At 39.7% G+C, this 12,348-nt stretch overlaps 1 protein-coding gene and 1 long non-coding RNA gene across 2 annotated transcripts; one reads left to right on the top strand and one right to left on the bottom strand.

Moving 5' to 3' along the window:
• Positions 1-1,056: 1,056 nt before the first annotated feature.
• On the top strand, positions 1,057-2,052 carry LOC145768976 (uncharacterized). Its single transcript, XM_082580578.1, has one exon. The coding sequence runs from the start codon at positions 1,057-1,059 to the stop codon at positions 2,050-2,052; it is 996 nt and encodes a 331-aa protein (XP_082436704.1).
• Positions 2,053-8,288: 6,236 nt separating this feature from the next.
• LOC145768443 (uncharacterized) lies at positions 8,289-9,083 on the bottom strand. Its single transcript, XR_014288935.1, has 3 exons — positions 8,953-9,083; positions 8,604-8,722; positions 8,289-8,324 (listed from the first exon to the last, which is right to left on the bottom strand). It is a non-coding gene; the product is annotated as an uncharacterized LOC145768443 (long non-coding RNA).
• Positions 9,084-12,348: the final 3,265 nt, after the last annotated feature.

The raw sequence follows: 12,348 nt of genomic DNA, 5'->3' as shown, positions 1-12,348 counted from the left end.
TGTGGCGAAAAAACTGTCGAAACCTATGCGCTGCTAGACTCTGGTTCTGACCGTACGTTCTGCGAAGAAGAATTAATAAAACTTCTGGATACCAAACCAGAGTGTGAGCGTAGTTTTGCTCTCCAGACGCTATCGTCTGAAAGTCCTCAACGTCTGGAAGCCCCCATCGTCTCCTTTATAGTGTCATCTTTAGATGAAGAACAAGACTTCGAGCTACAAGAAGTCGTAGTAGTCAACAAAATCCCTGTTGATCCGCAACTGAGCCCAAAGCCGAAAACGCTGCAAGCATATCAATATCTGCAAGGTATTGATTTGCCTGCAGTCGAAAATTGCTCAGTAATGTTATTGATTGGCAATAACTATGCAGTTACCCATCGATGTCTGGAAAGCAGATTTTCGCCACGTCCGAACGAAAGTCCAGATGCCATCCGCACTCCACTAGGTTGGCTTCTCCGTGGCTCACACTTCAAAGATGCCCCTTGTCCAAAGGAAAATAGCACAAGCCTTCTTGTTAGAGGCGCTAAGTGGCCCGTAGACATCGAAGACATCCAGGACTTAATCATAACCGACGAAGGAGAAACAATTTCACCTTCAGTCGACACAGACTTATTCGACATGGAAAGCCTTATGAAATTCTTGCAATCTCATAGAGAACTACAAGAATTTGGTTTTAAATTTTCTCGTGAGGACCCAATTGCCTACGATATGATGTGCAGACGGTTAACCCGCTCTGATGGTCACTATCAGCTGCCACTTTTATGGCGCAATGACTGTGCTAAGCTTCCTGACAGCCGCGAGATGGCGCAAAAGCGCCTGAAAAGCTTAAAGAAACGTCTGCTTGCAGACAATTCTCTTTTAGAAAAATACATTGATCAAATGGAGTCAAATCTAGAGAAGGGCTACACTGAAGAAATACCAGAAGACGACATCGACAACACTAATCGGAAATGATATATACCGCATCACCCAGTTATCAACCCAAAAAAGCCAGACAAGGTACGTGTCGTGTTTGACTGCGCTGCTACTTCTCACAATCGATGTTTAAACGATTACCTCATGTCTGGTCCCGACCTAAACAATTCTTTGGTCGGTGTATTAATGCGATTTCGCAAGGGCCGAATTGCAATAGTCTCTGACATTGAAGCAATGTTTCACCAAGTAAAAGTTTCACCATGTGATCGCGATGCATTGCGTTTTTATTGGTGGAAGGGCGGCGATCTAACGCGTGAACCCACCGTGTACAGAACAAAGGTACACTTGTTTGGAGCAAAATGCTCTCCTTCTGTAGCAACATTCTGCTTGCGTGAAACCGCTCGAGAGCATGGAAAGTTGTTCGACCCTCATGTCGCTCAAACCTTACTGACGTCATTCTACGTCGATGATGCACTGCTAACAGCTGAAAACGATGAAAGTGCATGTAAGCTCGTAAAAGACTTACGAGCAATCCTTGGCATGTCTGGGTTCAAACTAACAAAATGGCTATCCACCAGCGATAAGGTAATGAATTCTATCCCTGATGAAGAAAAGTCCAAATCGATAAAGAATCAGCTGCCTGGAGAAGGGCCAAAGCAACGCGTCCTGGGCATGGAATGGGACGTACAAACCGACGAATTTCGATTCAACGTAGAGCCGTCTACAAAACCGTTGACTAAAAGGCAAGTGCTATCAGTAACAAATGCATTGTTTGATCCATTGGGATTAGTAGCCTCAGTAGTTCTTGAAGCTAGACTCATATACAGTGAACTTTGTCTAGCAAAGGTAGGGTGGGACGACCCTGCTGAACCAAATACTCTAAAAAGGTGGAGATCATGGGAAAACACTTTAGAACGTCTAAACGAGATTCGTATACCTCGCTGCTACAAGCTGAAGTCCACCACTGCGACCCCGGAAGTCCAACTCCACTTCTTCTCCGACGCTTCAACATTAGCTAGGGGTTCCGTGTGTTATCTACGTTCAATATTACCTGATTCAACCGTTCTTTGCAGTCTTGTTACAGGAAAATCCCTTCTACCCGGCGCTGGAAGACACACGATCCCACGCCTAGAATTATAAGCTGCTTTGGACACCGTCAACCTGGCTCGGACCGTTAAACAAGAGCTCGAGCTAAATGATTGTCCATTTTGCAGCAAAGGCCTCTCTGTGGAGAAAGCAATAAGTCCATACAGCACTTGGGGCTTTATCTTTGATGCGTTTTACCGGTTTTACCACACCAGACTATGCGTGGTCCAACGTGTGGAAAACTTTGTCATAGTTTGTCCGACATAGCGTTCGTGACATATAGGCTAGTGCACGTTACAATATATATCACATAACTTTGTCAAGTTAATTTGTGTTTGAGACTGAAATTTTTGTTGGGTTTACATTTTATAATTAGTAGTAGTAGGCATCCTTCCATCTTTTCAGATGATGGTAGCACTCTGGGTACGGCAGCTTCTCATATGGCTCTGAAGTCCAATCCTGGCGTGGCAGTCTCGTCCACAGTTTGGACATATGAAATCAGAGGAGTTCTGGGGCTGCTGTCTCTCTTTTCTTCTTTGTCTTCTTTCCTCTAGTTGCTTCCTCCGCCTCGACTGACCCTTTGCTAGACCCGCACTGACTTCGTAGCGCCATCTGTTGCGATTTGCTGCGATCAGTTCCCAGCTGGCAGGGTCTATGTCAGTCTGCTTCATGTCTCGTTTGCAAACGTCTCTGTAACGCAGTGCGGGTCGTCCTACTGGGCGTTTCCCTGTGGCAAGTTCACTGTACAGAATGTCCTTTGGAATGCGCCCATCCTTCATTCTGGATACATGCCCCAACCAGCGTAGACGTCGCTGGCAGAGGAGAAGGTGTATGCTCAGGGAGCAAGAACGTTCCAGAACAGTGGTGTTGGGTATTCTGTCCTTCCAGGAAATACCAAGAATGCGCCTCAAGCAACGAAGGTGAAAGCTTTCAAGGCGGTTTTCTTGTCTGGCGTAAGTGGTCCAGGACTCACTACCGTACAGCAGAGTACTAAGAACACACGCACGGTACACTTTGAGTTTTGTGTTAAGTGTCAAAAGATTATTGTCCCACACTCTCCTCCCGAGTTGAGTCATCACTCCTGCAGCCCTGGCTATCCGTCTGTCGATTTCCTTATCTAAGGACAGGTTGCTGGTGACCGTTGAACCAAGGTAGGTGAAGTGGTCTGTCACTTCGAGCACTTCTGGTCCTATGGTGATGACAGGTGGCTTGGGGACATCTTGGCCCATGACTACTGTTTTCTTGATGCTGATGGTTAGTGCGAATTCCTTACAGGCGTGTGCAAACTGGTTGAGCAACTGCTGCAGCTCGTCCTCGGCGTGTGCTGACAGTGCTGCGTCATCGGCAAACAGCAGTTCTCTGATCAGCACTGTGCGAACCTTCGTCTTGGCTCTCAGTCGGGCCAGGTTGAACAGTTTCCCATCACTGCGGGTGTGTAGGTGGACACCTTGTGTGGAGTGACCGAATGCAAACTTCAGTAACAGAGAGAAGAAAATCCCAAACAAAGTCTATTAATATTAATTATTTACTATTTAACTATTTAACTATTAATTATTTACTATTAATTATTTATCTATTTATACTATTAACTATTAATTATTTAACTATTAATTATTTACTAATATTAACTATTTTATAATAATAATAACAATAATAAAAGCGAAAATTGTTAAAACTTCTTGCACTACGATCATGCTACAAAGCTTTCCGATGTCTCGACATGAAACGCTTCATGACTTGTGTTTATATTTTCCAGTTTTGTGATCGATCTCTTTACGTTTTAAATTTTTTTTATTGTTATTTTTTTTCGCCCAAGATACAATATGCCTCAAAAACAAGCGACCCAAAAAAATTATCAAGCGACCCAACTTTGGGTCGCGACCCATGAGTTGGGAACCACTGTACTAGAGTATAAGTGTATATAGTGCATTTCTGATATGGTATATGCCCATGATAGTAGGGGAAGGTCGGGGCCTATGATCCCCCTTTTTGATTTAGTCCCATAACTCTTTTATTTCTGAATATTTTCACCTCATATTCCATGTTAGCATAACTAGTGATATAACCTGTTGAATCACCAAAGAGAAAATTCCTATCTTGTCAGATTTTTAATGTGGAGCAAAAAATGTAAATTTGTTGAAGTGGCTCATAGGATCCAACGCGTGGGGTCTTATGAGCCACCAGTACAATCAAAAGAATAAACGTATTTACATGAATACATCGATGAATACATTTACATGAATACACAACAACACATTTGCAATATAATGGGACATGATAAGTTGAAAATAGAGGCTTAAGTGATCATGAAACTGGAAGATTTCCATAATTTTTAAATAAAAAGATAATAACTTCTAATAATCACATTAAGCCTACATTTTTTTTATAAGTGACAGATTATATAGGCCTAGAAGGCTAGAAAATATGAAACAAATTAAGCATGCCACAACCGTGCCATCATTTTTATGATCACAAGCATACAAAATCGATCCATCGAATAGCCTATAGGCTACTAACAGGCTATTCACACAAGATCAAAAGCAGAAAAGTCAATCAAAATTTTTCTAATTCCCTTCACTCTTTTTGTTGACCCAGTAGTGACGGGCGGAGGAAGAACTATGACTACAGAGGAAACTGGAACAACGATTTACCACAATTAGTTTTTTTAGCAGTTGTTCGAGGCATTATGGTCAGTTTTGTGAACTAATTTTTGAAATCGCTTATGTACAGATATAGCCTACATTTGTATCTTAAACTGTTAAACAAAAATTGAAAAGTACACATAAACAATTTACTATAATCTTAACTAGCTTAAATATAAAAAATAAATAAACAACTTTCTAACAATAAACTAATTGTGATCTGAATTTCAACCCAGTAGGATGGCTCATAGGATCAGCACACAAGGTGGCTCATAGGTGCCGACTCTCCATGTTGACAAATTCACATGTATTGACTCTAAACTATTAACTTTAATAGTGCACTTCTTTCATTATTTCTTTAAGAAGGACACTACTTGTCACCAAATTAAACCATTTGAATATCTGTTGAAAAACTAGGAAGTTATAGTAAAATTTCCGAACCCCTCAAAATTTACTTTTTCAACATAAAAATGAAGAAACCCTGCTTTCGCTTCGAATTCTCACAGGAGATTGTCCTGGCAATTGTGGGGAATGCATTCAAGCATGAAGAAAAGATCTCGACTGAAACGGAGTGGCAAAACTTTTTATTTAAAAAAATAGAGGGGTGGATCATAGGACCCAATATGCTCATAGGCCCCGACCTTCCCCTACAATGACTATGTAGTTCAAATTCTTTATCATTGACTTTGCATTGATGAAGTAGATAGTAGAAAGTGCAAGACTTCAAATTTCAACAGTAGAAAAATCATCACGAGTCCGATAAGGCCAGAAACATATCTGCAAAACAAATCAAATTGTGATCAACGACGATACACATAAATGCACTTTTTATGTTCATAGCAAAATGTGACTGAGAGACATAGCCTATAAACCTCTGAAAAGGAATATTACCTTATTTTGTTTACAAAGTACAATGGACAAGCCAAAACAGTGTTCGGTGATGGCAATTGTATCAGGCACACTTTGTTTTTATGCAGTATATATGATCAAGATATGCATTAAAGGAATAAGATCATCCTCGTATGAGGTTCTGGGGCCGAGGGTCCATTCTAAAACAAACTAATGTAAACTAGGTTGTATAATAGGAACAGTATATATAGTAGTAATCTACAAACACATTGCTCACTCAACTAGGTGACAATTAATTTGGCCTATTTCAATGTATGAGGTCGAGGTGAAATGTGCCTACACTAAGGGAAGTTTGGACCACACTAGCAAATTTTCAAAATTATATTGAAAGCCAACACAGCAGTATACAAACCTTCAACAAATCAACCATTACAATCTCTTTGTGGCCATGATGAAAAAAAAATGTTTAAAACAAAGCTTTAATTTGAAATCAAGATTTGTGTCACAAACTTCTACAGAAATCCAGTTTTGATAAACTTGGTAAAAATAAAGTGTGTGTCTTGATACAAAATTTACATTATTAGGCTTTTAAAGTGTACAAAATGTCACCAAAGCAAGGTAAACTTTTATAGGGGGCAAGCATGCAGAAATTGCAATTCGATCATTTTTCTTTTGTTAGCCTAATACATTTAAGAAAAATAACCGTCTTTGTTCAATGATCGAGTTGGTTTTTCATTCTTTTTGTGAGAGTCTATAAAACCGTCTTTCTTTGATTATAATTATTAGACAAATCTCACTTGCGGTGCTTATCAGCATGGCAAGAATTGTTGATTAACAACATTTTTCAGTACTAAGCTAAATATTTTCATACAAGAAAAAGTCTTTAAACTTATATATAATATTTTTCCAATTTATTATAAATTGAGTTGGCACACCGACCTATTTTGCCAGCAAAAACTTGCATAAAGGAACACTGCTCGTGAAGTCTAATAACGGTGAAAAGCACACTAGTATTTACAGGACATTCACAAACTTAAAATAAGCAACCCTATGCTCACAGACATTTTCGTAATTCGAAAACAGACGTTTTAATCAACCAGTGGGACAGTGTGGCTGGAGATCGCATTGGAATAACTTTAAACGACCTCTACCTAGAACTCCAATCTGATTGATAGGTCGGTGGAATCGTATGCTAAGCAAAAATGTGCTTCCCGGAAAGTATTTTGTGCCTTCATGCTCTTTAACTCCTCAAGAAAAGTATTTTTGGTTATACTTGTGCGCTGATACCTTCCGCGGGCCGCACAAAACAGCGTGGCGGGCCGCATGCAACCCGCGGGCCGCCAGTTGGTGACCCCTGCTTTAGGGGATGAAAGCAAGGCTCGCCAAGTGGCTAAGGAAGTGTCTGAACTGTGGAAGATTCCAACACAATCTGACAAAAATATATCCCGCGACTTCACCCTCGAAGAATTCCAACATGCTCTAAACTTCCTAAAGCCAGGTAAAGCACCGCGGGCCCAGACCATATATGCACAGAGTTCATCTTCCACGCCGGCAAAGTACTAAAATCTTGGCTGCACGCTTTCCTCTCTTCCTGCCAGCACCACCTAAAAATATCCAAAACTTGGAGACGAGCTGACGTCATAGCCCAGTAAACATTGATTGTTGGGGCAACATTGGCCAGAAGGTGGCCGTAACATTGGCAAGATGCAGACGCCAACGTTGGCAAGATGTTTTTTGCACCATTTGGATGCATCTGGCTAGTGTTGGCGTCTGCATCTTGCCAGCGTTGGCTTCTGCATCTTGCCAACATTGGATTATGCATCTTGCCAACGCTGGCTACTGCATCTTGCCAACGTTGCCTTCTGCATCTTGCCAACGTTGGCAAAATGTTTTATGCACCATTTGGATGCATCTGGCCAGCGTTGGCGTCTGCATCTTGCCAACGCTGGCTTCTGCATCTTACCAACATTGGATTATGCATCTTGCCAACGCTGGCTACTGCATCTTGCCAACGTTGCCTTCTGCATCTTGCCAACGTTGGCAAAATGTTTTATGCACCATTTGGATGCATCTGGCCAGCGTTGGCGTCTGCATCTTGCCAACGCTGGCTTCTGCATCTTGCCAACATTGGCTTCTGCATCTTGCCAACATTGGCTTCTGCATCTTGCCAACATTGGCTTCTGCATCTTGCCAACGTTGGCAAAATGTTTTATGCACCATTTGGATGCATCTGGCCAGCGTTGGCGTCTGCATCTTGCCACCGTTGGCGTCTGCATCTAGCCAACGTCGACTTCTGCATCTAGCCAACGTTGGTTTCTGTATTTTGCCAACATTGGCAAAATGTTTTATGCACCATTTTGCTTCATCTTGCCAACGTTGGCATCTGTATCTGGCCAACGTTGGCAAGCTGGCTTGTGCACCATTTTGCTTCATCTGGCGCCTAAATTCTGGTTGACTTTTATGCACCATGACGCTGCTTCATCTGACCTATTGACTATTGTGATGCCGCGCTTTGACCAAGGTTGGCCATGCGAAGCAAGCTGGTGCATAAAACATCTGAACAGCATTGGCATTTACATTTGCCAAACGTCTCTGTACCTAAACTTCGCTCATCACCAAAAGTTTATTGTTGAACCTAGCTAATCCTTGGGCGAAAGAACAGCAGCAACACGGATTTATAAGCAACACTACTCCCTTTGTGACAAAGCAAAGTAACAGACGAGCTTCTTATATTTTCACATTTATTAGAAACAAGCCACGTCAAATCGTATTGACAGATGGATATTCATTGCACATCAGCAGGTTTTTCTTGCGTATCTTTATCATTCTGAATTCCTGCGAATGAATAAAAATATTTAATTCAAGAGGGCTGTTTGGCAACAGTGTAGGATTTTGATCAGTTGTCGTCCAGGATAATACGAAGTTAATTGACAATCTGCAATATCAATGTAATATCCCTCTCTCCAACGTGCGTGACAAAAAACTTATCATTCGATTCTGCGCCACGCAGAGCGATAATCAAGTTCCAATACATTCTAATTGCGTGTACAGATAATTATTCAACAACTAAAGCAACACATTCGCAGTTGTCTTTCAAACATACAACAAGCTCACCAAAAGTTAGTTTTTGCCGTTTTCGGCCACCTTGCCTGTCCTTCCAATTTCGAAATCACTCTGAAACTCTTCATCAATTTGCTGCACGGCAGCAGCTTTGTCGTGCGCCATCACCATGTCTAATCATGAAAGTAAAAAAAAAGGTGTTAAATCAGTATATAAATGCCGACATAGCCTACTAACCACCATGTTCGTTGTTCACATCAATGCGAGTAGGCTACACCACTAAAACATTTTCATACATTACTCAATACTCTTCACAATTACATCATACATTAATCAAAAGAGCAAAATGGCATAGTTATGACATAATCATTTAGTCGTAGTAGAAACATTTATCCGTACTCACCAAGAACAATCTTTTTCAGATTCTTTTTTAAACAATCAAACGAGTGCTTAGACTTCACGATGTTTTTTTTCTTTCTTTGTTCTCGACATGACTTGAACTGTGTTGTGTTCGATAATAATAGTTGGAATAAGTCCACTGATACAATCGCTTGCATTTTTGCCAACAACTTGACTTAAATTTGCCACCTGCAAAATGTAAATCGAATGTAATGACAGGGGTTTCATCAGTGCTGTGTCAAGGGGGGGGCCAAGGGGGGCCCGGCCCCCGGGCCCACCATCTCAGGGGGCCCACAAGTAATAGACTTTTGCGCGTCAGTGGCATGTTTTTAGCTGCTAAAGTTTACTGCGTGTACTTCCATTGAGAAGATAATTTAGGTCCGGTACCAATGAGATGCCAGGCCTGGGCCCTTATACCAAAATATCTCAAAATTCACCATATTATCTTGAATCAAAGTTAAAATAGGCTGCGACAACATTAGTAAAATCATTTGTATTTGAAACAAAACAGGTTGGTTGCAATTGAATACTTGAAATCAAGAAGGGCCCAATTCCCACAAAGGTGTGTTTAAGATAAATGTGTTTTAATTATTTTGGTTGTTTATTTTTTCGTATTTTGTGGTAGAACTTTGGAATTGGCAACTGTTGAACTGAAACCACTGATACACTGGTAGGATCACCATACTTTGTAAGCTACTGTTAAACCACGAAGTAGACAGCTCATTTTAAAATGATTGTCATAAATGGGCAAATTATATAAGACATTTGCATAACTTAATTGCAATGCCTTGTCTAAATTTTGCAAAAGCATAGATTGAAACCTTTCTTTAGCATACCGGGTAAGGTGAAAGCGTTCATGTTTTGTAGGTTAGCTTCTCTTTAGCATAAACTTTAAGAATGAGGTACGATTGATTTTGAAGTCTGCCAAAACTAAACAAGACACATAAAATACTTTTTGTAATACTGGACTAGCTGAAAGTTTGGTTGGTCTATTGATATCCCTTTTAACAATAAAGTATTTTTCTACATCTACTGGTATAACTTGCAAGGTAAAAGTCTTTTTTGAAGTGTCATAAGCTGCATTAAGGCTGTTGCACTTTTAGCTTAACGTTTTGGTTTTACAGGGTGTTTTGTTTTCTTAAGCTTAACTTCAAAGTGAATGTTACTGGTTTACAACTGGTAGCCTAGTTCTAGAATGGTGTAACCTTGCTATGTACCAAGATTTCATTCAGCATTTCATAAAGAAGATGTCTTGTTTGAACTAGCGACATTCTTGCTTCAAATGAACATTTCAGATTTATAAACAAAACTCTCAAAGAGGAATTCTTTGAAATGGCTAACCATGGAGGTTTGTCAGAACCAAGCAAACTTTGCTTTGCCATTATTGCCATTGAAGTACATTCGTTTACTATGATTACCAATGGTGCAGACGTGTTGCAAAAGTTTTGCAGATGTTCCAAACAAGGGAATGTTTTTTCCAAAGCTCTTTGCATAGTTTTTTTTTTCAAAAGTGATGTTGAGCCAAATGTTAAACCTTGAATGTACCAGAAACCATGAAGCATTTATGATTTCAAATCGTTGCTGCTTTATATTTCATTTCTTTCATTCCAAGCAAAGATGAAGCTATAACTTGATAGACCTGTGTTTACTATAAGTTATATTTCTGCTGTGTTCTGTACACTGCTGGGTTGATGGTTGTTTATGAAGTTATAAAAGTTTAACTAGGTAGTAGTTATTGTGCAGTAAGCATTACAACATTTCATTAAGCACCAGTAACCTATGAAGGCTTTCTGAGTACTGCAAAGTTGTCAGTGAGTAATGAAGCTGTTAGACCTTACCTAGAAACCTATTAACTAGTGTTGCACTGTAAATATTGCTCCGTTTTGTTAAAGTTCATAGTAATTTTCTTATGTATAATATGCTGTGATTCCTGTGAAGTAGTTGCAACATGTGATAAAGTTATTAAACTTCATCTACATAAGTCAGCATTCATGCCCATGCACCATTCCAATAACAGCTGTTTTTAGCATGACCAATGGTGTTTGCATATGAAAAAAATAATTACATGTAGTAAACGTTTAAGTTATTTTGGCAGCCGATTGTAGCATCGAATAGACAGCGATAGACACGTGTTTCGCCCATGAGGCTGGGTTCATCAGTATCGCACCGTATTCGGTGTCATCAGTATCGCACCGGTTAGCGAAGCGTCACTGCAGCTCGCTGTGCTAGTGAGTAATCAGCCTTGTGCTGATAGCCGGGAAGAACGCCTTTCTTTACATGTAGTAAAGTTAATTCAACAGTTAGATTACAGCAACTGCTGCTCATAATAATTGTGCTTCTTAAATTCAACAACCACAATGTTCCAAAAATAAAGCAATTAATAAAAAAAATGTTTTAGTGAAATATAGCATGATTAACAACAGGTTTCTAAAAATAGTGTATCTTGTGTGAGTAGGCCTAGTTAATAGACCCTGTACGCCATTCTGTGCTGTTATAAATTAACACTGTTCTATTGTGAATTGAAAGTATATCACTTGATTGGTAACTACTGTTTTTATTATACTAAAGTTCCTGATTATGCACAATTGATTTTTGAGTACACTTGAGTTTTCATGTTAGCATTTTGAATGGGTACTTGGGTAGCTTTTTGAAAGTATTGTAATGGTGAGTGGTTTAATCAATCAATCACTGGTTTATGTTTTTTCACAAAATATTACATCAAATGCACTGGTACATTACATAAAAGTGAGAGAGGAAGGAAGCGAAAGACCTTATGAGGTCACCAAGTCAGCCTCCACCCCGGCGATCCTATAAGGCAAAACATAATTACCACTTGGTGAAAGTGTTAAAATGTTGTTTGTTAAAGCATTTGTGAATTCACTTTTTTTTTGCACTTCTAAACTGGTTTGCTATGTTATGGCTATACATTTAAAAATAATAGGTTAGTGAAATTTCAAATGCCAATTGTAATTTTTGGAAAAAATTGCTTTCAAATGTAACTAACCAATTTAAAATTCTCATAATTTTGTCAATTCTTGTCCGATGTAAAAAATTGTATGAATTCAATGTGATAAACATGTCAAATTTTTATGCTAACTTCTACTGTGTGATATAAGATCTGGGTTGAATGACCCCTACGCTTCATGACCGTTGCCAGTATGTTTAGAAATTGTTAACACTTTCGGCTTTCATTGCAAGCAAAGGTGTAGCTATGACTTGATAGACCTGTGTTTGCTCTTATTTACATTTGTATTGTTTTCTCAACTGGTGAGAAAGTCTAGTGAAGTGAACCACCTTTCCATATCAGTGCAGTTAACACACACACTATATTATCATAAGTCTGCTTGCCGATAAGGAGCCCAAAATTATTTTGGCCCCGGGGCCCACCAAAGGCTTAACA

The sequence above is a fragment of the Aplidium turbinatum genome, chromosome 4 (assembly GCF_918807975.1).
Source record: "Aplidium turbinatum chromosome 4, kaAplTurb1.1, whole genome shotgun sequence".
Lineage (NCBI taxonomy): Eukaryota > Metazoa > Chordata > Ascidiacea > Aplousobranchia > Polyclinidae > Aplidium > Aplidium turbinatum.
Note: the sequence above shows the minus strand (reverse complement) of the source record. Positions and strands in the feature narration are given on the sequence as shown.

Excerpts from the sequence above, each read along its gene's own strand:
- LOC145768976 (XM_082580578.1), top strand. The coding sequence starts at position 1,057 with ATGTCTGGTCCCGACCTAAACAATTCTTTGGTCGGTGTATTAATGCGA.